Source organism: Sander vitreus, chromosome 13 (genome assembly GCF_031162955.1).
Source record: "Sander vitreus isolate 19-12246 chromosome 13, sanVit1, whole genome shotgun sequence".
Classification (NCBI taxonomy): Eukaryota; Metazoa; Chordata; class Actinopteri; order Perciformes; family Percidae; genus Sander; species Sander vitreus.
In genome coordinates, this window is record NC_135867.1 from 6250705 (window position 1) to 6278398 (window position 27694).

The 27694-nt window shown below is 40.4% G+C and overlaps 1 protein-coding gene across 1 annotated transcript; it reads right to left on the bottom strand.

Annotated features, from left to right (window-relative positions):
• On the bottom strand, positions 1-26823 carry vps37d (VPS37D subunit of ESCRT-I). The gene is made up of 4 exons (XM_078265730.1): positions 26574-26823; positions 20753-20924; positions 8936-9018; positions 1-3184 (listed from the first exon to the last, which is right to left on the bottom strand). The coding sequence occupies exons 1-4, from the start codon at positions 26694-26696 to the stop codon at positions 2651-2653; spliced, it is 912 nt and encodes a 303-aa protein (XP_078121856.1). The 5' UTR covers positions 26697-26823; the 3' UTR covers positions 1-2650.
• Between the last annotated feature and the right edge of the window lie 871 nt (positions 26824-27694).

A 27694-nucleotide genomic window follows, 5' to 3' on the forward strand; every position in this document is an offset into this window, starting at 1 on the left:
TTTCCTGAAAGAAGGCTGCTGGGATTAATCCCGAGATTAGGAAAAAGGGGACACACGATATAATAAGACATGACAAACAAGAACACAGTCGCAGAAACAAGCACTTTACATTTTGAGGATATTTCAGAACACATAAGCGTCCAATCCGACGTGTATCATCTGACCTGAATTCAATCCCAATGAGTTTGCTTCGACGGTGAATTCTTCAGACAACACTAAGGACTCAAGCAATAATGGTTACAACCTCCATTCGGTCAAATCTCACTGCAACAAAGGAATGAGGTGATTTGGTGGCACCTGGTTATGGTTAGGGGGGGGGGCAACATGAGATCCATGGTTACGGATTCATTTTTTTCCTGAGTGGACACGGAACTGCATGTTTGGTTGGAGCCAGTGCCCAGTTACATTAAAAGTTTATGTCCTTTCGCTTTTAATTTTTCCTTACGCGCATTTTTTTTTCTTGCCGTTAGATAAGATTGATATCGCTCTCATCCCATATCATTATTATTTAACTCTTAACACTGTAATCAAATTAAGATCTGTGAATGTGGCAACATTGCACATCACAGTCAACAGACAGGTTGTTAACAAGCCAACAGTAAAGGGACAGTTTGGGTAATGATTTTACTATTCACCTTCATTTTTTCACCCAAATATATTTGATTAATCTGAAGCTTTGTTTACAACCTGTCTGATGGTCTGACTGCTTTTTTTGTTCTGGAATACAATTCCACAATAAATAGTAAGACAAAAAGCAAAGCAAACATATAAAAACATGTCATAAAAGCTGCATTTCTGTATCAGAATTGCTGGATGACTATTTTTCAGGTAATGTGTGAAGCTTTTTATATATATATATATAATATAAATGTTGCATCTCTTGGCACTTCCACTTCTTTTTAGCTGTGTAGCTTCATTCACAGATAGTTTTCAGAGTTTTATTAGATATGAATGATGGCCAAAACTCTACAAATACGACCCAAGTTGTAAAAAAATGTATCAAAGCCTTGAAATGCATTTACAACTCGTGCTTATTTAATAATTTTTCCTATTAAGAACAACTCTTTCATTAATGTAAATCTTAAAAGATGCGTCATGTACTGCGACTGGGCACTGGCCTGCAAAAGGCATTTTCATGTACTTTGTCAAGCTGTAGTAATCATGCACTTATGAGTTATTAATGAGAAAGGTTTGTTTAAGAGCAGAACCATCAAATAACTACAATTGAAAGTGTTTCTCTTTAAATGCTGAAGGATGAATGAGAAAATAGGAGCGCGAAATGATAAGGAAACCTCCTAAACCTCATTATCCTCCACTGTGTGCTTGCAGAGCGCCGGAATTCTCAGAGATTAAATTCCCCTCACTCTGCATCTCAGTTCAGGGTGGAGAGGGGGGGAAATAAAAACACTGGCTGCCTTGAAAGAGAGAAGCAGCTCTTCATTTAGCACGGTAAACAAGAAGCTTTGAAGTCAGCCATTTAAAATAGGATTTACATGAATAAATAAATCGTGTGAGCTCCAACACTGCTCATGAAATCGCACAAGAAGGCAGACGGCTTTGGGGAATCATCTGTGATGCCAACACACATGGCACTGCAAATAATATTGACATGTCAGTCTGGGAATTATTAATAAATACCACCTGCTCTGTTTTTGTTTTAACTCTGCAGCAATCTAATATATGAGCATTCATGATCTTGGGAATGTTTCCAAGTATGAATGTTATTATTTGATAAGATGAAAAACAATGAGTTTAATATAAACACCACTTTATTGATGCCATCATTCACGTTGATGACTCTTCTCAAAGCCTCTCTCTGTCCTAAAGTTGTATGAATGAACAATGAGATCCTTTTTTCTTTTCAGCGTTGAAGATGTGCTTCACAACTGTGCTTCACATCCCTATGTGTACAGTATAAAATAATAAAATCAAAAACCTCTAGGAATGGGGTCGATAGCATTTTATCGAGTCTGAATCCTTTTAAATCCCTTATCGCATCTCAGGTTTAGCTGTAAACATTTGCAAGTAATTAAAGGTTTAAATAAGATATGTAATCACCTTTTGTTGGCTGAGGAGGCAGAAACACTACAATATTTAATGGCAGCCTAGTTCTTGTTCACAACCTATACACATCCAGACTGGAGGTCGGACAGAAGTGGTACGTTAATGTCCCCCCCCCCTTCTTTCTCAAATCTGTGTCATAATTTCAGACTGGTGGTTTGAGACTGAATAACTTGACAGAAGGGAAGCAACTGCTGACCCTGATTAAGCCGAACATCTCTGCTTCCACTCAGTGTAAATGTGTTCCGCTGGTGAAGGCGCGGGTTTGTCTCAATGTCTTCCATTGTAAATGAAAAACTAAATGAGAGATAAAAGGTTTCATAAGAGATTCTTTAACGTCGGAGCTTAACAGATCTGGCTATTGGAGCCCATCCCTAGTCCTCCCTCCTGGTCCTAGTCACCTGCCGCCTACCTGACTCTGCTCTGGTTACATGTGTGTGTCATGGATGGAGAACAGAAATGGACGTCTGCAGTGCTGCCTGTCTCTGGATCAGTCTTTGCTTGTGATGATTGTGACAGCCACTGTTTGGTTACATGTCTTGGAAGACCTCTCAAACCGGCTTTTCATGTTCCTCCTCCCTCCTGAAACTTATCGGTACGGCGGTTCAGGCTGTTGAGGGTTCGGCCTGTAAAGCTGCTGCACTCTCACCGGCCGCCCGTTAGCCGGCCAGCCACCCGGTAACTGTCCGATGACTCTGAGGCCAACTGGCTGACCGTGTCCTGGGAGAGGGGTGCTGGGGCTGAGGATGTGGGTCTGTCCCAGTTGGGGTTCAGATGGGGGGATGCTATTTTGATAGCTTGGAGCTGAGGCAGGTGGAGAAACGGGGTAATGAGGGAGGAGGATGGCTGGCGTGAGGCCGTAGCGTACCTGGAACACTCTAAGGGGTCCCTGTGCTACGAAGCCGTTGGGCCGCTGAGGCTCCTGAGGCTGCTCCCAGTCCTTCTTAACCTCTTTGCTCTCCTCCGCTCTCTTGGTTTTACTCGGCTGCTGCTTGGCCTGCGCGACCTCCTGCATCTTCTCCGCTTGAGCCCGACGGATATGATATGTCTTCCTGGAGCTTTGGAAGGAGTCCAGGAACTCATCCAGGATTACGTTTCCCTCCATGAATTTCTCCAGCAGCTCCTGTGAAGCAGGGCAGATAAATAAACCGACATCAGCAGACAGGACAACACACAAAGGGAGGTCCGACCGCGGGGTAGCGTTCAAACAAACTCCTCTAAGTATAAAGAGGATTTAATTAGCTCGGGGATGTTTCCCCATGAACTTTGGCATAGTTTGGCCGCTACACAATTTCACTGTGAGTACATTTGACTCAGCTAACAAAAGGTCCATGTGCTGCAACTGTTACTTTTGGCGACGCTTGAAAGCCATGTGATCTGTCTCTGTATGCGTTCCCAGGATGTGAGAAGCTTCGTCTGGTTGAGCGGAACATTGAGGACAGAAGTTATATTTGTGAAGTAATCACTGCATAAACCACAATGATTGTGTAAAAGCCAATTGTGATTTAGTTTTACAGGCCTGGGACTAAAAAGAAGTGGGTTTATTCACATTTTCGTCATTCAATTACATTCTCAGAAAGAGCGGGACGCTTGTAGCCAAAATATAGTGCTTTATGTGCGTTTACGTGCAGTGAGGGAGTAAAGATACTGTTGGCTTTCTAAAGTAGCCTGATCATGTAAATGGAGGGATCCACAATAGGGGTAAGGGATTAGAGAAACATTTCGGCTAGTGGAACCTAATTTCATGGTCATGTATAAACAACAAACAGGTCTCAAACAGGGTTTTACAAAAACAAATTTGCATGACAAAGACTTTGTTCAGGTAAGGTATCATACATGTGAGATCAGTGTGGGGCGATGAAAGGAAACGCTCAGCTGTATAAAGTGAAACTGACACAAAGCTCTAAAGTCTAAACGTATCGGTTTCCAGCTTACCATTTATAAAACCCATACATTTATACCCTGAGGAAACACTGTATATTCGTCTGAGTGTTCTTTAATTTGGTAAAGAAACCAGGTTGTTTCTATTACGAGTCAAAGATCGAGTTACTGTGAATAAAGAGTTCGAGAATGAGAAACTGTGTTAAGGTGAATTATAAACAAATAATTGGTGAGCAGACATTTTTTTGACATAAATTGAACATATTTATGCAATAACTAAATAAAAATGCTACTTTGGGACCAAACTATGACCAGGTTTGACAAACCTGGTCAAAATGACAACTTAGAAAACTGATTAACATGGTATTTTGTTCATCTGATATAGTTCGATCTAGAGGTGCAACAAATGATTATTTTTATTAGAGATTGTTTGGTCAAAATGTCAGAATAATGTCAAAAAGGCCAAAAGCAGCAAATACTCAAATTTAAGAAGCTGGAACCAGCAATGTGTCCTGCATTTTTGCTCAAAAATATATAGTTTGATCTAGGGCTGCAACTAAACAACTAATCTGGTGAAAATGTTCTCAATCAAATATTTGGTCCAATGTCAGAAAGTAAGGGAAAATGCCCATCACCATGTCACATTTTCAGTTGATCACACAGAAAAGCTGAAAAACCTGCATTTGAGGAGCTGGAACCATCACATTTTTGGAATTTTTGCTTGGAAAAAAAAAGAAAGAAAAAAAGAATTGTTTCTCTTATTAAACCTCATGAAAAGACAAAAAAACAATGTGTTAGTCTGTCTCTTTATACTATCCAACGTCCCTACCCTGTCTCAAGCCCATTCAGTCTACTGACGAAAAAAAAGTTTTTCTTCTTTATATAAAAAAAGGCACAGTATTTGCTAAAACTGCCGGCCACTGTCGTTTTAAGCAAATCAAAGATTAAATCAAAAGAAACTAACGTAATGAAGGACATGTCACTAGTGCAACAGTGTGGCTCATTGATGGGTTTTAAGTTTTTGAACAATGGAGCTCCTTGACATAAGTTATATCGGGCTTTGGCTATACAAACAATTAAGGAAAGATTTGTTGACAATGCAAAAAAAATATAGAACATCAATATTTTTTATCCTTAAAGAAAAGTCAGTTTTAAAGGCTAAAACAGAGACTAATGGTGTTTTTCCATTATGTGGTACCTGCTCTACTCTATTCGCCTTTTTTGGTTTGCCATTATGAAAAAAAAAGTACCTGGTACCTGCCAACAGGTACTTTTAGTATCACCTCCGTCGAGGTTCCAAGCGAGCTGAGGCGATACCAAAAGGTGACGTGAAAACCTGCAGACTACTGATTGGTCGGAGAGAATTGTCACTAATCACTGCGTCATTGCTAGCGACAGATGAGGGTGTCATGAACAAACCCGCCATTTTTAAATAGTTTAGCCAGCGTTTTTTTTGCTGTCTCCAGCTTCTTTTGAAACAAAATGTGTCTTCTGGCTGTGGCAACAGCCACAGCTCGCCTCACAAATGAGCCGGTACTAAATCTGCAATGGAAAAATGTAGGACGGGGCACAGCGAGCTGAGCTAGTACTTGCAGTGGGTAAGCGCCATAAATGTTAATTCTCACGTTGTTCAACGTCCTTCCATTACAGTCACTTGCCAACCCTGTTGTGTGATTGGTGGAGTTTGTGGTTTATTACATCTCCTCCCACTGTGTCTCCCCCCACCACTGTGAAGGGAGAGTTTCGCCATCTGGTGTGGACGCCGTTAAACAATCTAAGGTCGCAGTGAACATCTGTTACAGGCAAAGCTCATTTATTTTTAATGTAATAGATTATTCAAAATTTGTCCGAAAATGAATTGATCAATTATTAATCGTTTGAGTAATATTCTGATGTCAGCTTCTCAAATGTGAGTTTTTGGTGCTTTTGTTTGTCTTCTATGACAGTAAGCTGAATATTTTGAGGTTTTTCCACAATATTCAGATATATTTTACTGACAAAAACGATTCATCCACAAATTATTCTGAAGATTGATTTATTAATTAATCTAATGCGACCCTAGATACAAGTATACAGATGAACAAATACCACATTGATCAGTCGTCCAAGTTGTTTGTCTCTGTTTTTATATTTTGTTTTGATTCATAAATAAAAGCAGCGGCCATGGGGTTAAGTAGAGTTGGCAGAAATACATTTAAAAAAAAAAAAAAAAAAGGACTATAAAATACAAATTAAAAAAGTATGACCGTAACCATAACCTCGTCCGTTTGCCATCGTTTGTGACGGCTGCTCCCAACTGGTTGGCTCTACAGCAGTAGCGACAGTTTGCTAATCCACAACCTAATGTGAGCCAATATCAACTTTGCCATATATCTTTTAGTCAGCAGAGACACTTACAGAAGTGGTCGCTATGGCAATGCACGTCCATGAATCTGGGGGTGCGGAGATTCTGAAGGGAGGGGGGGGGTTTGTATTTGTGGTTCAAATAAACAATCTCAGCATCGCTTACTGCACCTTTAACCAGTTTTTTTTTTTTAAAAAAGGTTTTTTTTGTACCTGTGTGCATGACAAAAACAACAACAAATCACTATGGTAGCAGTGCAGTCCCTAAGAACTGCAGTCCCCTCTTGGCAGCAATCTGACAGCTTTAACACATAACCATCAGATAAAATGAAGCTGTGAACTCGAGTTAACACCCAAACCAGTCTGTGAAAATAAAAGACAAAACAAGCTCATTTTAAATGCTGAGGTGTGATTTAAACCACTGCAGCCCTCTTAGGAGTGATTTATACGAGCACAGAGGACAACAAGAAGTTTCGTTTCCTCCATCAGATATCCGTTTTCATGTTGGTACCTGACGAGGAATCTTCCTAATAAGGAAGCTTGTTTGACTTTAGGCAACAGAAGAAGAAACGGTTGGCTAGAGTCTTTAAAGGCAGGGATTTTTGTCTGACACTGAGGCCAAGGGAAAACATGTTTTACCCGAATTTCACGTTCAGTGTCACGGCTGTGATTACTTCCGAATAGGGATGCACCAAAATCCACTGGTTAAGATTCTGCTGAATCCTAAACAGAATACCGAATCCTACTCCCGTCCTCAGTCCATTAACACAGTAAACACTTGAATGAAGTAAACAACGTCCACAGCCTCTAAAATGGTTAAATATGAATTCACACGTTTTTTTCACATCGTAGGAAAGCACATCGCTATCGCTACAATTTTGTTTGGCAAATTTTTGCTAACCAGTCTATGATGAAGGTATGTTGGGTGGGTGAAACTAGAAAGCTAACGTTAGCTAACGAGCAGCAGAACGGCTGACAGCCCAGGAGAGGCACTGTCTGGTTAACAAGTTTTTAGCTGTGACTGTCCTTCCTTCGCCGTACCTGGGGTTGCTGCGTTTAGGCTGCTGTCTGTAGATTCCTTCATGGGAGGCTCATTCTTTCGGATGTTTCATACGCAAATGTTTGAACAGCGGCGATGTTGTGTGTTGTTTGGGGTCCTTGCCGCCGCGGGACAGGTCGGCATTGCGGTTGGGCGTGTGGCTCGACCTGGGTCTGGCTGGGGGTGCTGCCGGGCAGCGCTTTTTCTGCTAACGAGTTCCATTTTCACAGCCTACTGCATTGAACGGTCCACCTACGTTAACACCTTCCCGTAATCAACGGCGGCGTCATTACGTCGACCAGCGTAGCGCGCGCAGCGCAAGCGTAGGGTTCGTTCGAAAAAAATTCTAAGGTTTCGGCAGAAACCGAACCCTGTCAAAAAGCCCAATATTCAGCCGAATCCAAACCCTGAATCCGGTGCATCCCTACTTCTGAATTCTGAAAGGGGTTTTGGAAACTGCTGCATTTGTTGTCACAAAATTCAAGATGGTTTTTCACTGAAGGACCGACCCTCCGAGGGCTGAATCTCAAACAACTTAGATCAGAAGAGATAGTCACAGAAGAGACAAAGACACATCTATGTATTAACGTCTACTAAAACACAGCTACGGTTAGACGCACATACATTTTAAACTGCTATGAGTGTATTTATCGAGATAGAAGGTATGAAATAACAGCCCTGTACCAAACATTTACTGATACGTCCGTCTCATATACAAATGTACTGAGGCTGAGCGAGGCTGTTTGGCATGTTCTGAGTGTTGCTTAATCAATCAGTGGGACAGCCTAATGACTGAATCATGGAGGTATTGATTGGAGCCGTGCGAGGTGGGGGAGGTGTGCTGAGCGAATCAATCCAAGCCTGGAGCAGCAGTGTGGGTTTCATCTGTGAATAACTCTTCCTCGCTGTCCTGATTGATGCCAAAAGAACATGCAAGATTTAAACAGGACCACTTGTTAATGCATCATTTGAGCAGAAGCGATTGTTATTAATTATTTTAATCCTGCAGCTGAAGCTTTTTGTATGTGATGCATAATCAGGACAAAGATAAATCATGCAGACTGTCCAAATATAATAGTTTTTATTCCAACAAGATAGTATATGCATAAGCCAACACATGATTTGATCTTGGAAGTCTAACTGGAAGCACAAAAAACATCCATTTAAAATAAATCTATCGTATTTTTTTACATTACTGAATGCAATAAAAGATCTTTGGAGAAACATCAAAAAAATGCTCTTTTAGCCCTTTTACAGGGGCACTTGCTGAAATAATGCTGCTTCATTCCCAAGATTAGATATCTATCTAAAATCCTTAAAACTGTAAAATCTGAATACAGCATTTGCAGAACACATGAACAGCATGTGCAGGGGTTTCTGCAGAGACTGCCATGGTGGGAGTGGGTTTAGTTGCTCTCAGATGTACTGCTCCCTGAATGTATATGCCTCATGTCTTTAGAGATCAGATTGCACAGTGAGTGGGCTGTCAGCTAGACTGCAGGCTGTTCAAGAATCATCCACTGTTCTGCCAAAGTGATGAAATACCGTTTGATTCTCACCAAGAGCAGAGAAAAAGAGATCAATTTTAGGAGCTTTGTTTGTTTGCTTTACCTCTGACTGCTCCTCAGCATGTGCCACCTCTTCTTGCAGGAGGTTCTGGGCCGTCTGCAGGCTGTGCTTCTGGACACGAGCCTCTGCAAAAACAAAGACACATCACAGATGCATATGTAGAGAGGAAGATGAGGTATTACGTCACTGGAGTTGGAAGTAAAATCCAGTGACCAAGAAACCGCAGCAGAGAAAATTATTTTCCAAATCACAAAAGAGCCTTGAGGGTATGTGCTGACGAGGAGATGGTGGTGATGGGGTGGACTGCTATTGGCCCGTAAATAGCAAATTTTGAGCTATTTTGGGAAGCTGGTTTTAGTTTGATTCGACCACGAGACAGAAACCCATTTTGGAGTCTCATTTTTGCCATCTACTCATTACTTTCTCAAATACAACATTTAGATGTTTTACTCTTCTTTTAAATCTAAAACTTGCAATCATTTATCCAAGCTCTTTAACATCGTACCGCAACAAGAATGCCTGAGAGCTAAGTGTTTGTTCAAACAAACACCATGTTTGAATTATTTATGTTCATGTCAATACAACAAAGAAATGAAAGGAGCCTTAACAAAAAGATCGAGGCAAGCAGCTCACAAAACCACCTTAAATAGAATCTGCCATAGAACATTTAAACCAGTCTTATCGTTTGGTTTTTACTTTATGTAATTTGTCCTTGTGGTGCTGCAACAACCACATTTCCCCTCTGGGGATCAATAAAGGCTTATCTGATCTCATCTCACGTAACGTCTTAACGGGGCTCAACTTGGAGCCCAGCCTGAGATTTGATTATTTTATCATGAAAAAAACAAAACTACACTTCCACTAGTGCCACGTCTAAGTGACGACCAACACATACAGGCAGAAATGGCCACAACCTGCTTGATAAATATGTATAAGCACAGCAAATACTCAGCATGTGTTCACCTCCTGGAGATTGCGGCCGGTCATTTTAAAAACACGCTCGACCCAGCTGACTGCCAAGTGTGTCTTGTACCTCCAAGATATGCTGCGACAGCCCCGCTAACCCCCACACGTCAGACTGGGTTCAGTGGAGTCTGAGGGGCAAATAAAGGTCATAGTAATGACCTAATAACTAAGCCTCGGAGGAAAATCTCTACAGAAAGAGAGAAAATAGGCATTGTGTGGAGGCAGTTGTAATTTTAGTTTCACTTGAAATGTTCCTCATTTGTCACTCAAGTAATGCAGTTTGGCAGCCAAATCATTCACAAAGATCTTTAAAAAGGTGATAAATTTCCTTTAAGCAAAAGCTTTCTGAGCAGAAAACGCATGGCTTTGACAAACTGCACAGTACGTTCTGCTTTCTATAACGATGTCACCCCAGCATTAATAATCCGTCGCTCGACGTTACATTTCAGCGTTCTGGCCGTCAATGTGTGAACATCGAGTAGTAAAAAGCAAGAATGCATTAATGAATGGCCCTGTTTATGACCCCACACAGCAGATGTGGGGAGATGGGGGTGTAATGAGAGGTGACAGCCAAGCAAACAAATACACCCAGAGCAGCTGTATGTGACCTACATTTGAGGAGCTGGAGAGTGAGGGAGGTGTGGAGTTGACCTAGAGGCCAGTGCAGCGCATAGTGCTGTACTTACAATGGTGTCGTGATAGAGTACCACGCTTCGTCTGGGAGCAGACATGAGATGAAGAGTCGAGGCAGTCACACTGCTGGATTGAGCACAGTGAAGGCTATAACCAAAGTTTATCTGTATAACGTTTCCCTAAAAGGCCCTTATTGACTAAGCAACTGGCTTTGGGTAAATGCTTCACATTAGACATTTAAGATAACTTGATTGGAGCTGAAACGATAAGTTGATTAAATTGATCAAATAAACAATGTATATTCATATGTTTACAATGTTCAAGTCATCTGACAACATCCGGTCGTAGGAGTATGTGATACAATCCACTGTGCATCAGGGTTGGGTAATTGCTTCTATTTTCATGCAATTGTGGTTACTCAAGATCGCAGACAGACCATCCAATCGCCAGAGGGAAAGCGGAACGCCCTTTATTATGCAGAATTTAAAACCTGAATATCATTTAAACGGGTGAGTAATAAAAAATAAAAAAACCCGCCCTCTCCATCTTGGGCGTGGCTCAGCATCTGATAGAGCTTTGAAACGTTTAAGCTTTCAGCAAGCAATAAAGTATACTTGAATAAACATTTATAAAATAGTGTGAAGATAAAATGTTTAAACATTAAAAGAATCGATTTAACAGCAATGTCTCCTCTATATAAAAGATAATAAATATCTTTGGGTTTTCGACTGTTGGTTGCATGAAACAAGCTAAGTGAGACCAGGCTAAAAGTGTAAAAAGGTCAATGATATTTGCAGCTAATTCAAGCAAAAATTAAGATACCTTGCCAAGGACCAGAGTGCCTGTCAGGGATAATTTCTGACTTAATGGAGAAACTAGATAAAACCATTCTGAATTATACTCAGACAGATCCAAACAGAGGGATGAACGGCGGTTGGTCAGACAGATGGACCAGCTGGCATCACCTCCCTTTGGCCCTGCTGTTAAAAGGGTCAGTTCACAAATCTTCAAACTATGGAAAACATATTTTCCTACTTGACCCTCTTATAGCGTCGATCCAGGCAGATACTTTTGGTTTAATATGTCCAGGTTTGAGATTTCTGCCTCTGAGTTTTTTGCCTGTAAATGGTTTGCGTTGGAAGTACTTTTTCCTTAAGAAATAGTCCTTATAATTGCTGATAATCCTCAGAACACAGTGTCAGCAAATTTTAGAACATCGACACTGTCCCTGAAAAGAGATGTTGCTGTTGAATTTGTGAATCACCCTTTGCTGTGCTGTGAGGACCTAAAATGAAACCCCAATCATCTCCATTGTACCTGGACAAATATAACCCAAACTATCATGTGGTGGATAAAATAAGTGTATTTTAAACAGAATTTTTTTAAATGACAAACTGCCTCACTTTGTAAGTGCTAACTTAGCGCTAAAATAAATGGTTGATGAACAGAAACTGTCACGATCTGTCAAGTGTGTGGCAAGGCTTGGACCCATATGCTGTTTAGAAGTAATTTATTAAAACAAAAACAGTCTTACACAAAATGTCTTCCGGAAGGTAGCCAGGCAGGAAACAAACGAAACACGGAATCTGACATACAGAAACAGCACGCAACAAAATACAATGATCTGACAAGAGACAACGACAGAACAGGAACTAAATACACCAGGTAACGAGGACTAACACTGGACAGGTGACACAACAGGTGAAACAAATCAGGGTCGGGCAGAACAATCAAAAAGGCGGGAAACAAACAAAGACAGGAAGAAATCTAGACAAGACAAGGGAGACAAGACAGACTACAAAATAAAACAGGAAACAGAACATAACAGAAAAACAAGACTACCACAATAAGACAAAAATACCAAAACCCTGACAGAAATTAAATTAGCAGCCAAGTTGATGTTATTTATTTAAGCCATGGGAGCTATTTTTGGACATGTTATATCTAAATGATTTATCAATGAATCTAGAAAATAATTGTATAAATATCAAACTGTTTGCACAGCAAATGTGAAGTTTTGCTGTGTCTCTCAGTTTTATACCAATATAAATTAATAATCTTTGGATTTTGGTTCAATAAAACAAGTTATTTAAGGCATCAGCTTGGGCTCTGGGAAATGGCGATTGGCATTTTTCAGTTTTTCAGCATTCCAAAAGAAAATGCTTAATTAATACATTCCTCGTATGTGTAAATGTACTTGGCAAATAAATGTTAATATTATAAATTATACTGTCTTTCACATTGTAAATTGTTACATCATATTGTAATTGATGTGGTACAACAGCATTTGCACCATAATGTATTTCAAGAATAAAACACAGCCTGTTACGTACTCTGCTAATCCGATATCTTCCGCATAAACAGGCAGGATACTGAGTTATAACCAGTCTGGTGTGTGTGTGTGTGTGTGTGTGTGGTTATTATGTAGCAGCTTGGTGTCATTTGCAAGTAATTTAATGAAGGTAAACACTAGAGATGTTCCTCCGATACTGCCTAAATCGCTGGTATCGGTAAGTACTGGAGTTTATGCACCGATCCGATACCACGTAATAAAGCCCTAAAGAAAATCTATGTTAAAGTAGTTTATTTATGTTCTTTTTCCGTTATAACTGACAAACTGCAGAATATAAGAAAGTTCTGTGGCATTCATTGTTGTTTCATTCATGTTTCAAGAGTTTAACCTGAGCCAGACAACAAAGACAGAAATAATATCACATCCATACAGGGATAGTAGTATACAGTTGTTAAAACATAATAAAATATATGACATACTGGTATCGATCGGTACTCGGTATCGGCCGATACGCAAGTTCAGGTATCGGAATCGGTTTCGGGAAGCAAAAAATGGTATCGGGCCATCTCTAGTAAACACAGTGGATGGTTGTGTGTAATGGTACTACACTGTGATGCTGCACTTCAAAAATCAAAAAAGGCTGCAGTCTTATTAACATGTATCTGTTCTGCAGACATTCCTGCTTTGAATCACATTAAACGTTATTTTTTAATGCCTAATTAAACACATCTACTGGTTGACGAGTGTTTCACTTAAATAGTTTATGTACATTGTAGGCATTAATCCATTATGCAGCTCATTTAGTTCAATGATGTTTTTTGTTGAAGAAAGAAAGTTGAGCTGCTCATTTATCATGGAGACAATTCTTTGAAAAAGACTTTGAAAAGCTTCTGTAACAATGTATGTAAGGTTGGTAAAATGCAAATAACGGTTGGACTGATTTACTGTACTGAACAGAAATGTCAGTAAAATATCAGTGCACAATGGCTTTTCTTACAGCGTCCATCTTGCCCTTAAGCACAACAGATTTCCATGTTTCATGCCTGACCTGGCTGCCGCTAACATTGTCTCTGGTCAAAGGCTGATAGATATCAATGCAACTACCTGATGAAGTGCCAGCTGGAAACAACACAATCATGGGGACTCTACTGTAATGAATGGTTAAGAGAAATCAAGTGAAGAAATGCAGTTTAACACGCCGGGCAAGTGTTCTGCTGCTGATTATACACAAATAGGTCAGGTTATTACAGATGGGGCATTGCAGGGCATGGATGTATCCCAGGCTTGAAAATTAGCCAGCGAGTCAGCAGTGAATTATACCCCTGCAGCACTCCAGGCTCATGTTTGTCCTCTACCAACACAGCGTCAAAGCACGGCATCCTGAGAGGCTTTGTGTAACATCCAACGCAAGTGTGATAACAGCTTCACAGCTATGTGTAAAACAAACTGAGTGTAACGCTTTGCTATTTTCAAGTTAATTCATGAATCTGAGCTGAATGCTGCCACACTCTACTGAGAGAAACATTTGCAATCCCAATATCAGAATATGTAGTTTTTCCACCATCTGTTCTGTTTCTTTGCAGCACTCATCACTGTGGTGTGTCCTGTCAAACAGTGTGATCAGCACCATGGCATATTATGTCCTTCTGTTGTGGCTTGATGATCTTTCCTTGGCCAGTTAAGGCCAATGTAGTCTCGCATTGCCAAACCTATCTCCACAGCGCTGTGGAATAAGGTCTGGCTACACCATATATACATTCTGGGATAGGTGAAAAATACGCTTTGGGTTGTTTCCATTTCCTTAAACCAATCACAATCGTCTTGGGCGGCGCTAAATTCCAGACGCAGCGACGGTGGCTCTGCAAAATAGTCTTATGTGTATCGCCGTGTTTACTTCGTCCATAGCAATCCCCACCAATTGGTCCCAAAATGTCCCAGTTAGATAGTAAATGCCGAAAACGTATTCCTTCTAAGTCTTTACAATTGTTCACCAAAAGAACCAAGCAGACCTGCCTTATTGCACGATCCAAATCTTCTTTATAACTTGCCATTTTCAGCATGTGGTTTGCTAGCTCAAAGTTTGTTGTCGTTTCTCGTAGCGAAGGGATTTTGAGAACGGCAACATACAGAGAGCAGAAGGTGAGGGGCAAAGCCTGACATCCAGCCCGTAGATGTCAGGCTTTCTCCTTGAAATGTACTTTCTTTGATTTAGACTATGGCCAATGCAACTCATGGGATTAATGCTGGCTTTAAGACAGCTGTCTGATGCCAGAACCCATGTAGTGGAAGAGCTCTTCTGACTGACAGCTTTATATTCAATTCATTTTTTTCCTGTTTTTATTCCTATTCGAAAAGCCAAATTCCCTGCACCCTTTCATCAATGTCACTGTTAACTCTATTATGGCGCTTTTCCATTACATGGTGCCTGCTCGACTCGCCTCGACTCTACTCGCCTTTTTTGGTTTTCCATTACAAAAAATGGTTAGGCCTGCACGATTAAAAAAAATGACATTGCGATATTTTTTTCCCCTGCAATATATATTGCGATATGAAAAAAAGACTAATTTTTACAAGAGGACTAGCCCTATTTAGAAATACTAAATCATTCTCAACTACTGGGGTGATTTTGTAGGGGAGTGCATCTACAAAGAAAATAAAAATGAAAAAGGAAATGTTCTTATGTGAACCAGTCTTTGTTGAACTTTAATGCTTCACAAAAACCAAAGCAAGTAAGGCTGTGATTACTCTTCTGAAGTGATTTTGGAGAGGGAAATTAGGAAGAAATACACTGGTTGACTGACATGACACCATTGTATTCATATAACATCAATCCAGGCCAAAGTGAACGATATTAATAATGCATTCATGTTGCTTCCTCTAAATGTCAGGTTGTGGTCGACTAGCGGGGCCTGCTTTGGTTGTTTGATAAATTGATTAAAATGTATCATGATTGTTGGTTTGCCGTGCATGCAGAGCCTGCATGTCACACTCTTGCAACAAACTGTATCCAAGAGCACTTAAATCAGTGTAAATTACGTTATATCAGAAACAGACTGCTGTTGTAGATTAGTGTTATGTTTCCAGCGTCGCAGCTCCGAACCATAACGTTAATTGGAACAGACGCCTTGTTTCTTTAGGCTAACTATGTTAGCTTTAGCCTGGCTGGTAGCAGCTTTCTGCGGTGAAAAATGGCCGGGAGATGTCGTGATTACGTTGCATTAATCAGGTGATTTAGTTTGTCTTTGCAGCGAACATAAAACACTGACTACTGTAGCTTCACTACCCATGGAAAAGCATGTGCATCACTGTGTCAGCGGCAGCTGCCGCTTACGGTACTTTTCTACACACGGGAGTGCCTCACTTACCATAAGAACTCTGATCTCAACAACAAGCAACTGCATTATTTTTACCTATTTCAAATAATGTAGAATCAAGACAAAAGATGCTACGTATTTTGTTAAAACTATGTTGACCACAAATAGATGGAATAAATTGATATTAAAAATAAATAATTAAATAACAGATATTAGATATTTTCCTCAAATCATTTAACCCTAGTAGAAACAACAGGGAGAACCCTTGACGACTTCCCACCAAACACAAACAGCCAATTATGTTGAAACGCACAACCAAGCCGAAAGTGTCTCTACCGGATATCAAAACCCCGGGTTTTTTAGGTGGTAGATAGAAACTTCACCCCTGTGCTTTGTCTGACAGCTTTACCTAACTGCTACTGACTGTTGAGTAACACCCCCCAGCTAAATTGAATCTGACCTGGCAGCAAAACACCTCATAAATCTAAAATGTCTGCAACAAGTTGAGAGACACAAAGAAACATTCAGATCTTTTACATCATTTAAACCCACAAGTGATTTGAATAATGCTTTTATTCAAATCTGAATATGGAAAGTCCCGAACGAAAAGCTTGGTTACGAGACACCATTTGCACTTTGTTCTCCAGCTACAAAACAGTCAACTGGGTTCCCACAGGAAGTCGGTATAAAAGCCATGTCTCACAGTTCACATTCACTTAGTTCTGCCATGATGGCAACAAACAAGCCCATAATCCCATTTTGATGACCACACCCAACATCACAAATCCAAGTAAGAAAATAAGACAATGCGAGTACAGTCCTGTAGTAGGATGTTCAGAGGCTGACCTGTACTTGTTCTGAACTAGTGGGTGTGTGGAGGATTTACTTTGTGGTGGTCGGTGGGTAAAAGTTCAATTTGATATTATAGTTCATACATTTTTTTGGCCACAAAACAAATGTAATTTCTGCACCTCCATGGTCTTCTGATGTAAAACATGGATTGGCACATGGATTACAGGAGATAAAAGAATTGGAAGAGCGGAAAGGTGCAGTCTAGCCGTTTGTCAGTAGACTGAAGAAGTCAAACAGCTGAAACCATTCATATCAATGGCATCAAATGATCTGCCACAGTCTTCCTACAATGGATTGACTTAACTGATGCCAGCAGCCAAACAGGAGGCTGTTGTGACATGGCTTACAAATGGTGCTAAAGTTGCTACAAAGCTGTCTTAGTGGCATGGTTCGCATAGTTAAATGGTTCTTAGTCGCAACAGGGAAGAACTACGCAACAGACATAAATACCATCCATCTGCTATCAGCCATTTTAATTTAGGATGTGCTAGGTCATGAACAAAGCTAAATTTTTTGGTTTTGGAGAGTGTAAAAAAATAAATAAAAGAACTCGACTGAAGCTGCTGTCAGCTGAAATATTGGTACGGTCAACTGTTTTAACAAGCATTTCTAACTGTATAAGTGCAAAATCTAGAAGAAGCTCTTACTCTTTGATTCATAGTTAGTGACACCATATCTGACACTATGTGTTGATGTTTTAAATAGCACCTCGGCTGCGCCGAAAATATCTCAAAGTGATCTGATGCTGTCAACATTTGACCCATTATCCATTAATATAAAAAAGTAGGCCCAATACATGACCTAATATTGCTTTTTTATCAGTTAGTGTCTCAGAGTGATTTTGTTTTTCAAGTTACTTCTTAAAGAAGTCACAACATGTTTACACACAATCTGCAAAAAATTCACTGACGTGTCTTTTTCTCTTCTTTTCTCTTAAGGCCCGGACACACAGAGCCGATAATCAGCCTATGGACAGTCTGGCGAGGTCAGTGACTCGAGTCTGTTCGGTGTGTTCCGTGCCGTCGTCCGTCCGAGGGGCCGTCGTCCTTCATTTTGGCCGATTTGACATGTATAATCTGCGGGGCGGGCACTGCCGGGAGTCGGACTCAAATGACCCATCTGATTGGTAGAGTGCTAACCCGGAAACGGGGAGCGGAACGAGCGTGACTAGAGCCTCTCAAAATCTGACGAAAATCTTTTAAACTGACCTTTTGTCGATCTGAAATGAAGACAGATTCAGCAACTGCACGGCCTATTTCTCGCTTAAAATGTTTTCAGAAACACGTTTCGGTGAACTATTTTAGTACAATGTGAGATCGTATTCTGAACGAGCCGCCATGACAGTCTGTCTTTGAATTTCCAGAGAAAGGAGACCCACGTGACGGGTTCGTCCAATCAGCTGCCGGTTTTCATTTTTGGGCGACAATACAGATTAGTGCCGCCTGCTGTTATGGAGACGTATTACGTCTCGTCTCTTTGGTGTGTTCTGAGGCTTTTTTTTGACAAACTCGGGGAGACTGATCAGTCCAACTGCCTTTTCTGCCGACGGTTGGCCGTCTGGTTGGTGTGTAAGCAGCTTTAGGGCAGGCCAACGGGAACCCCCACCAGGCCAGAAACATCTTTTTTTTAATGCCAAATATCCATTTGCGATTCCCCTATATTAATTCTGCAGCAGCGCACTGCTGTGAGTCCATGAACGAGGCAACTGTCTCGTGGTTAGTTCACGTCAGTAACAGCAGGACAGCCAAGTGTGTTATCTAAACTGCAAAAGTAAAAAAAAAAAAAAATGGTTACAAACAAGCTTGGTAGTGAACGACAAGCTAACGTAATGACATGCTGCGGTGGTGGATCCAATTCATGCAGATGTAAAGAGTGGTTCAATGTTGATTTCGGAAGACAACTAATAAATATGTGTTAAATTGAGAACGGAAACCCCCCAACCTAGGGGAAACACTGGTTTAGGCAAGTTAAGGTTTAGGAAAATATCATGGTCTTAGTTTGATATTGAAAATGTCAACAGTTACTTAAAGCACAAGATAAGAAGTGTTTACTTTACTAACTTTATCAACATTTAACCAAAACCACAATCTTTCCCTCCAAGTACTTTTTGTTGCTTAAACCTAAAAGTCCTGCGCTCTGTACGCCCACCATGCGTCCTGACCATCTCCCTTGAACTCAAAAACAGGTCTGAAAATATTCTTGGCAGCAATTAAATTTCTTTCAGGAGCATGTAAATGTAATGATGAAATGTAAGAGACAGGGTTGCTTTAAAAGAACAGGGCCATGTGTGTCTGATCTTTATCTTTTATCTCAAAGGTTTGAAAGCCAGTGCTGGTGATTAGCAACTAGGCTAGCAGCAGAAAAAAGCAGAGGGACATGGATGCCAATAATAGTTGTGAGAAACTGCCTGGAGTAGACATTATGAAACACTCAAGGTCTCGACTTCACCTGGGGACCAAAACCACATCACACTCTTCCAGCTTTCTCTGGTCACAGATTCCCATCCACCAAACAGCAGGATGTATTAAACAATACAGCTGTCTGCCTTTGATCCACTCCAGTTTGTCTCTGTTGCAATTTCTCGCCTATTCCCTGCCCATTCAGCTTTCTCCTCTTCTCCGCCCTTGTTGCAAAAAATGAGAATCAGATGTTTTGCAGAGGAAGAAAGGACCCCACCCATCCTGCTTTGCTGGGGAGGTGGGACAGCATCTGTGTAATGCACGCACACGTTGACAGGAAGTTTAACATTCCACCCAACTTCCATCACTGGCCGGCAGCTGAGGCTGTAGCACAAAATCTTTTCATTACAGTAAACCAAGAACTGGGCCTGCTCCATAAAAGCTTACACTCAACAGTCATAAATAAGTAGCAGTTGAAATTACCTCTGAAAATTAATGCAGCAGGATTTATTTTATCACCTGCTCTTGGCTTGGCTCTGTACACTGTGAGGAATTTCTAAAGCTTGCCCATGAGGCTTAAAATTTAAGGCAGAGGATTAAGAAAACATCCTCTGGTGCTGCCTTATAGCTGCCCCGTCAAAAGCATGACTTGCCTAAACAAAGACAAGGCCCCTTTCACCCCGCAAATTCCTTGACAACTGCTGCAAGCTTCCTGCTGGCATTTGATATGCTCCATTTCGTTCCCATGACCAAAACTCCAGTCATGCTGAGGCTTTTTCGTTGAGCAGTGGAAGGCTTGTCTCACTGACGCTCTAAAGCTTTTCTGTACTCTGATGTGAAACGTCCCTTATTCGCTGCACCAGCGAGAGTGTCACAGTGAGTCAAAAGTGATTGAATTGTGCTTTCTATGTCTCAAAACGTGCAGTACAGTCTGTGTGTTATCGCAATTACAAGGTAAGACAATGAGGAGCCACTGTGGGATAGCATGTATAATTAGTTTTAACCTTAAGTGGTTAGGATGCACCCTTTTCTTCAGTCTTATGTGAATTCTTCTCTTGGTTTGTTTTCACTGAAGTCTAGAGAAAACCTTATGAGAGCTCTGTGGTCGTTTAAGTAAATAAGAACTACAACAATAGTCAACTGTTTAAGGTCATAGAGAAAAAGAGTCCAGAAAAATGGCTTTTAGAAAGCAGCTTTTCAGCGCTACACTTTCACTTAGCAAGGCCATATTTACCTATCCAGTCCTGGAATCCATACCAGTGACCTTGTCATCACAACCACATTCCTTTTAATTTATGTCTCGACAGTGATCGTCCACTGGCATCCTATATAAAACCAGAAACACCCCCCCCCCCCAGCACCCCTCCTCCTCTTTGTGTCTTCAGTGGTGGGTCAAACTCACCACGCTGACTCTGTTTTTCCCAGCATGTGGTTGCCAGGTTGGACAGTTCCCGGTATTTTTCCGCCAGTTGGAGTTTGCCGTTATAAAGTCGGGGTTGTCTGGCGAGGCTCTCCTCGGCTAAGCTTCGATTGGTCGTCTGCAGCATCTCCCTGTCCACTTGAAGCTCCTGAAACTGTACAAAGTCAACAGATTATTCTATCATGCATGCGATACGACTGTGTAGTAGTGTGCATTTGTTGCTTTTCTCCATTTCATATCATTGTAAATGGAATATCTTTGGGTTTGGACTGTGATCCATACTTTTCCCTGACATTTTGTAGACCCATTCACCCTTTTCGTAGCGTTAAAGGGGCGCAGAGGGCATTTATGCAGAAAAGACCCTATAAATGTTTTATTTCTCTACAATTAAAGAAAAGTTATTTTGGTGACTTGCAATAAATTGCTGAAAGACAGTCCCACTGGTTCCTGTTTCCTATACAACATGCAGAGTTAGACCCACTACAGCTGCATGAACTCATACACCCTGAATCACCCCAGAGGAAATTAGTTTTTTGTGTATTTAAAAGCTGGGAGCTGCCTGACACAATTAACTGTTTGAATAACTCTTGTAGGCAGACTACTTTGTCTTCTACCGCTACGGCAAATGGAGGCTGCACAGGACACTGAATCACCTGAAGGTGAAGTGCACCTGCTGAAAGAGGGAAGAGGGTCAATCACTCCCATTTCTTGGTGCACATCACCCCAAAGCCAGCCCTGGGAATTACACTGGTATCCTTCCAGTCACAGGCTTGCTTCCTTAAACCACCATCAATGGTTCAACTAGACTTTAACTTCAACAGAGCCATAACAGACAAAAGGATGAAGGAGGAAATAGAAACTACGACAACTGCGCAAGTCACTGTCACAATCTCCCCATCCAACTGACAGACTACAATAATATAAGAGGGGCACCCTTGTATTACTATAGTCACCTGTTAGTGACAGACAAAGATGAGACATCAATCATTAAAAACGGACACCTGTTCTCCAATCAACTGCTGCATGACATTGTAAATAAAGTAGGTCACTTTTGAAAACTGTTACTATTATTTATGTCGTACAAATAGACATTTTTAGTTAAAAACAAGAAATATTGGAATAAAAAGCCCTTTCAGCTTTTGTGCTGTTTAACTTGAGAATGACGTTCTTTTATGGATTGGTAAGTGAGTTTTGAAAGCGAGAAATTTCAAAACCAAGGCAAACAATCCTTGAGTCATTGGGATGGATTTTTGCTGTTGAGGATTGAGAGATGGTGGTCTGGGTATACTTAAGGGGGAGGGGTCACCGTCACTAGACCATAAAAAAAGCTATAAATAATTAAAATGAACGCCACTCCCTGTCTTGCCAAACAATACAGTCACTACATCGCTGTATCACGGTGTCTCAAACACTGACATAAAGCCACTTTGTGAGCTTCACACTGCAAAAATCTGAATTGTCTTTGACTAACCCATCAAGTCAAAGCATTCCTGTGATTCTGCCCAGCCGGATACTTTTCTTGCTCAATTGCTTTCTTTCAAGAGTCAGTCACTTAGAGCCTGAAGGCCATTTCATTGAGTCCAGAATTGTACGGTGCATCTGTCTCACATTTTACGGGTCATCAAAAGGATGCACGAGTCCTAAGTTCAGAGGAATTTGCAGAATGTGCCCTGTAGTCAAAAGAAGGTCTGTATGAGGGCAGAAAGAGATACTACAGATCCAATGTCTATTCTGAAAAATGTCCCTGCAAGAATAAGATAACACAGCTCGTTTCAGACCTACGGTCCAATCATTTGTCCCGTTTTTCTTAAACAGGAGTTTAAACGGACGCTTCATTTCCTGCTTTGGCTAGTCCGCCCCATTTATCAAACAACTGCTGCAGTCTTCAGGGAGCGTTTTGTGTTTTGATGCACGGGCTGTAAAGCCGAGCTGACAATGTTTATCATCCTTGACAAATGACACTCGGGGAGCACTTGAGTGTCGGGAGTTCTGCACCGGAGACGACGGCGAAGAGGAGCAGCAGCACTGTTGTTTTCTGTGGTTCAACATATGTGACCACATGAAATGCAGTAAATAGGTGTTTCTCTTTTATCTTAAATAGGGCTTAAGCTGAATTAGGCTTCTGCAGTCCAAAGCCATCAATTGACGTATCAAGCCAAAATTGACGGTCTGCAAAGACACTGACAGGGGGCGGCAAAAGTCTTTTCCATGAAAGAGAATTCTTGATGTAACGCCAGGCCTGTACTCAACTGAGAGAAATGAAGGGCCTGCTTGATAACTCTCTCTTTGCACCATTTCGGACGAGTTGAAGGCTTAAAGCAGCTATAATCAATATTTTTTATAAAAACAACTGATTAAACGACTATGTGCAATGTGAAAAGTGTCTGACAATTCTGATTAACCCGCTCTGCACTACCTGCTCAAAATAAGTCAGCATGTCGAAAAAAGCCATAGTATAGCATGTCGAAAATTTTGAAAAAAAGTAGCGCTGTCAAACGATTACATTTTCTTAATCACGATTAATCGTTGAATTTCTATAGTTAATCGCGATTAATCGCATGTCAATAAAGAACAGACACTAGCTAATGAACATAGTGGAGCATTAAGCAGCTAAGGAGTCTACATTTCTATATTTCTCAGGAGTTGGTGGACACCAAAACGGAGATAAAAGATATTGAATATTGGACTTAACATTGGACACAACTCCAGATAAATGCTAATGTTGCTGTGTGTCTGCTGGATGTGTAAATAGGAAACCGATTGCTGAAAAGTTCACCATATATCAAAAGTTATAAGGAGATTATATTGTCAGTGTTGTGTTTACAGCTTGTCATCACAGGTAAAAATGTTTTTTGGGGTCACTAGTTTTGTTATCTTTGGACAGAGCCAGGCTAGCCATTTCCCCGTTTCCAAACAAAGCTAACACCGTGCTGGTTATATTTAATAGATAGATATGAGAGAGGAATTGATCTTCTTAACTACAGTAACGCTCCATTTCTTTAAATTATATCTAAACACAAGCAGCCATACAAGAACTAAATATAGTCTCAACTTTCTAAATTGTGGTTTTAATATGGAACTATCTGATCAAAGAATAAGTAAACAAAACTATAAATCTGACTAGAGATGTTGGTATCGGCTCCGATACTGCCTAAAACGCTGGTATCGGTATCGGGAAGTACTGGAGTTTATGAACTGATCCGATACCACGTAATAAAGCCCTAAAGAAAATCTACGTTAAAGTAGTTTATTTATGTTCTTTTTCCGTTATAACTGACTGTCAAACTGGAGAATAAAAGAAAGTTCTGTGGCGTTCATGTTTCACAACGAGTTTAACCTGAGCCAGACCGACAACAAAGATAGAAATCATATCACATCCATACAGGGATAGTAGTATACAGTTGTTAAAACATAATAAAATATATGACACACTGGTATCGGATCAGTACTCGGTATCGGCCGATACGCAAGTTCAGGTATCGGAATCGGTATCGTGAAGCAAAAAATGGTATCGGACCATCTCTAAATCTGACCAGACATTCAATACTAGCTTATTGTGCTTTTGATACTCAGTGCTGCAGACGCATTGAGGCCCAAATGATTACATGTTTTATGTACCCTTTTGATATGACTTTTTATACCTTAGTTTGTTGGTGCGATTCTTGTTGCACTGGAAATATGTATATGTACTGTAGCTTATTGCGTGTGCAAGCTATGAGAACATAAGGAATGCTCCTCCAGTAAGGCTGTAGCATTCATAATGATGAATCATCATGAATGATTAAACTCAGTGGTTTACATAACATTCATCATTAACATGAGATTAATGAAGCGCTCTGCTTCCAAGAGCTCATATGGAGATGAGACATGAGCAGCCAGTTGGCCATGATAACCACGTGGAAAATAATTAAGTACATTTACTCTGCGCCACCTTTACCAGCTGCAACATTAAAGTAATGAAAACATTACTGCATCAATAATTACAATCTATAATAATAACATAATATATATTATTCAGAAATGGCCCATTCTGCATATCGAGTACTTTTGGAACTTAAAGTATATTTTGATGCTAATAGTTTTGTACTTTTAAGTAACATATTGAATGCAGGACTTTTACTTGTAACGAGTAATTCTGCACTCCATTTCCGCTACTTTTTTTAAGTAAAAGATCCTACCTCCTTCACCACTGAGGATAACACACAGGCCTACTGTATTACTGGGAGACAGGCTAGTTACAGGACAAATGTCCTCTGCACAACTCAAGCTCTGTATTATTAGTTAATGACAGACAAATGGGAGCCTGAATGAATAGTTGCTAAAACACCCCCAAGCTCTCTGGATCGTGGCTCTGAGTCAAACTGCTCTGCTCCCAGGGGGGAGTATTGTATGACCTCTTGGTGAGATCCAACCACTGTGGCATCCATCATCCCAATTCATTCACAGAGCTAGGTTTCAAATGTCACATCTTAGGCGCCACGAACCGTGCAAATAAGTAATGACTTTCTTTGTTTTCTCAGCAAAATCACATGACATTCAGGTTTGGTCATATCAAAGCAGAAGAGTGTAGTTGAAGACAGCAACGCAAATCTGGTTCTCAAAGTGGGGGATCCAGAAATATCAATTATTGAATCTCCTAGTTAATAAACTCCTTGGATGTTGGTACAATAACAGTGAGAACATGTATGACGACGACAATAACACACACACCCGTCCACGTAATGTTTCACTAGACACACTGTTGTTATCAGTCCACCCATAGCTGTGAAAGCTATGCAATTCTATAGCCTACTGAATCCTGACTGAGACTCTTTTCTGTTTGAGCACCCCCTTCAAACCTAAGCAAAATGGGGACCATTAAAAAGTTTGGGAACCACTGGTACACTTTCTGTGTGTGTGTGTGTGTGTGTGTGTGTGTGTGTGTGTGTGGTCATGTAGCCTCCAAACGTGACTCTCTGACATGGGGAGTAGGCACGTGGAATTCCTTTAAAAAAATCTGGCATTTTTAATTTACCATGTTAAAGCTACACCCATGAAAGAATGCGTTTTAAAATGTTTTTTGATTGTCAAGAGATCACTGCTCAATTTGGCATTAATCCAATACACCAAGACCCAACTTGCTGCAGTAAAAGTACATTTTAATTTTGAATGAACTGCTCGCCGACGTATCTTTTGAGGGAAGAGGACTAAGGACGACCAGTTGTAAAAGTTGGAATTGTGTTCAAATAAGTCTTTCTATGTATGCTGAAGTAATGCCGAATTGTATAGTATGCAGTAAGAACTCTAATATTTTCTCAAGTCATATTCTACCTTATGTGTAAGTCCTCTAAGGGATGAAACACTTAATTGCCAGATTTTTAAAAGGGAGTTCGGCGTAAGGACTCAAGCCACATAACGGCGCGTATGGGGTCTTCAACACCTCTATATGATGCTTACTGCAAGATAAGAACGCTCGCAAATTAAAACAATCACTTGTACAGACCACACAAATAACCCTCTTAGTTTTATATTCGCTTCAATAACGTTAACTAACTTACCGCAAATATTAGGAGACTGGTTCATGGAAACGAATTGGAAATCCGACCACTCGCCACGCAGACAATCGATGAGCCATGTATAGCGGATTTGCGTTACACACCGCACATCAAATGACATAAACGTTCATTTTCAGCGAAGAAAAAACGGTGCAGAAAATGCCTGAAACCGCATCATTACCGTTTAAGGGAGATATTTAACAAAGGGTTGAAAAAGCTCAAATTCCTTAAGGCACTTTGGTTCTTTAGGGCAACAGAGGATACCTTACCTTTTCATTGAGTCGAAGGATTTGGTCCATTTTGTCGTCGTTTTGTAAAAGCTCCCTAAGCTCACTTGTGCTTAAAGCTCTGTAGCCGTCAGGGCAAGTGTTTGCCTCCTTCAAGTTGGACATTTTATTCCTTTAAAATGCGGCTGAAGACGGTTTAGGAAACATAAAGTCCGCACAACGGTTACATCTCGCTCACATTGGAATGCGATGCGATCAGCCCGCATGCAGCAGGGTCAATACACAACCCTACTAATCGTCAACCGTTGCACTTCCTGTCAACACCTTCAAAATAAAATAAATGTCCCGCCTCAATGCTCTGAAAAGTTTCGCATTGCCAGACCTTGAAGGACAAAGAGATAAGATAAGCCTTTTTGAGCCCTAGAGGGGAAATGTAGGTGTTGCAGCAGCACAAGCACAGAAATAAGTAGAGAAATACAGAAAAGTAAAAAAAAATATAATAATAATAATAATAATAATAATAATAATAATAATATAGGCTACTATAAAAATGAGATTAAGAATATGTATAGGCTACACACAGTACCTACAAACAGTGTTGTACTTCAACTAATAGTCCTGTGAGGCATTTCAATATTTATATTTTCACCCAGCTGTGGCACAAATTGCCCTCAAAGGCTCATTACTCAATTTATAAGACTAATGCAATCAACACAAGACAGATTTTAATCATGAAATAAAAAAATGTTGCATCAATATTCCTTTTTATTTTATACTTTCTAACTTTATTGTCTCTTTCTAATCAATTAATACTATATAATAATAACGTTTATGCTAATATGAGTTTCTTTAATCCAAAAAGTGACCGTCACTTTTTTTTTGTTAGCTCTAGCTTCACTTCCGTTTTAGATTTTTCAAATTTGAAGTTCTTATGACAAATTACAACATTTTTTCTTCTATAATTTAAAAGTCTGAGAGCCATTCATTGATAATAACAACAACAACAACAACAACAACAATGGTTACTCTTTATAAGAACCTCTTCATACGAAAATATAATTGTTTGTGTGTAATGTATTTGTCAATAACTATAACTGCTGCTGAGTGCTAAAAGTAGAAAGTGTTGAGTGCAAAAATAATCCTTAATTGTGGTCATTTATTTT

Coding starts and splice junctions, on each gene's coding strand:
- vps37d (XM_078265730.1), bottom strand. CDS start 26,696: ATGTCCAACTTGAAGGAGGCAAACACTTGCCCTGACGGCTACAGAGCT. Junction 9,019..20,752: donor GGAAAAACAGAGTCAGCGTG/GTGAGTTTGACC, acceptor TTGTTTTTGCAG/AGGCTCGTGTCCAGAAGCAC. Junction 3,185..8,935: donor ATGCTGAGGAGCAGTCAGAG/GTAAAGCAAACA, acceptor CCTGCTTCACAG/GAGCTGCTGGAGAAATTCAT.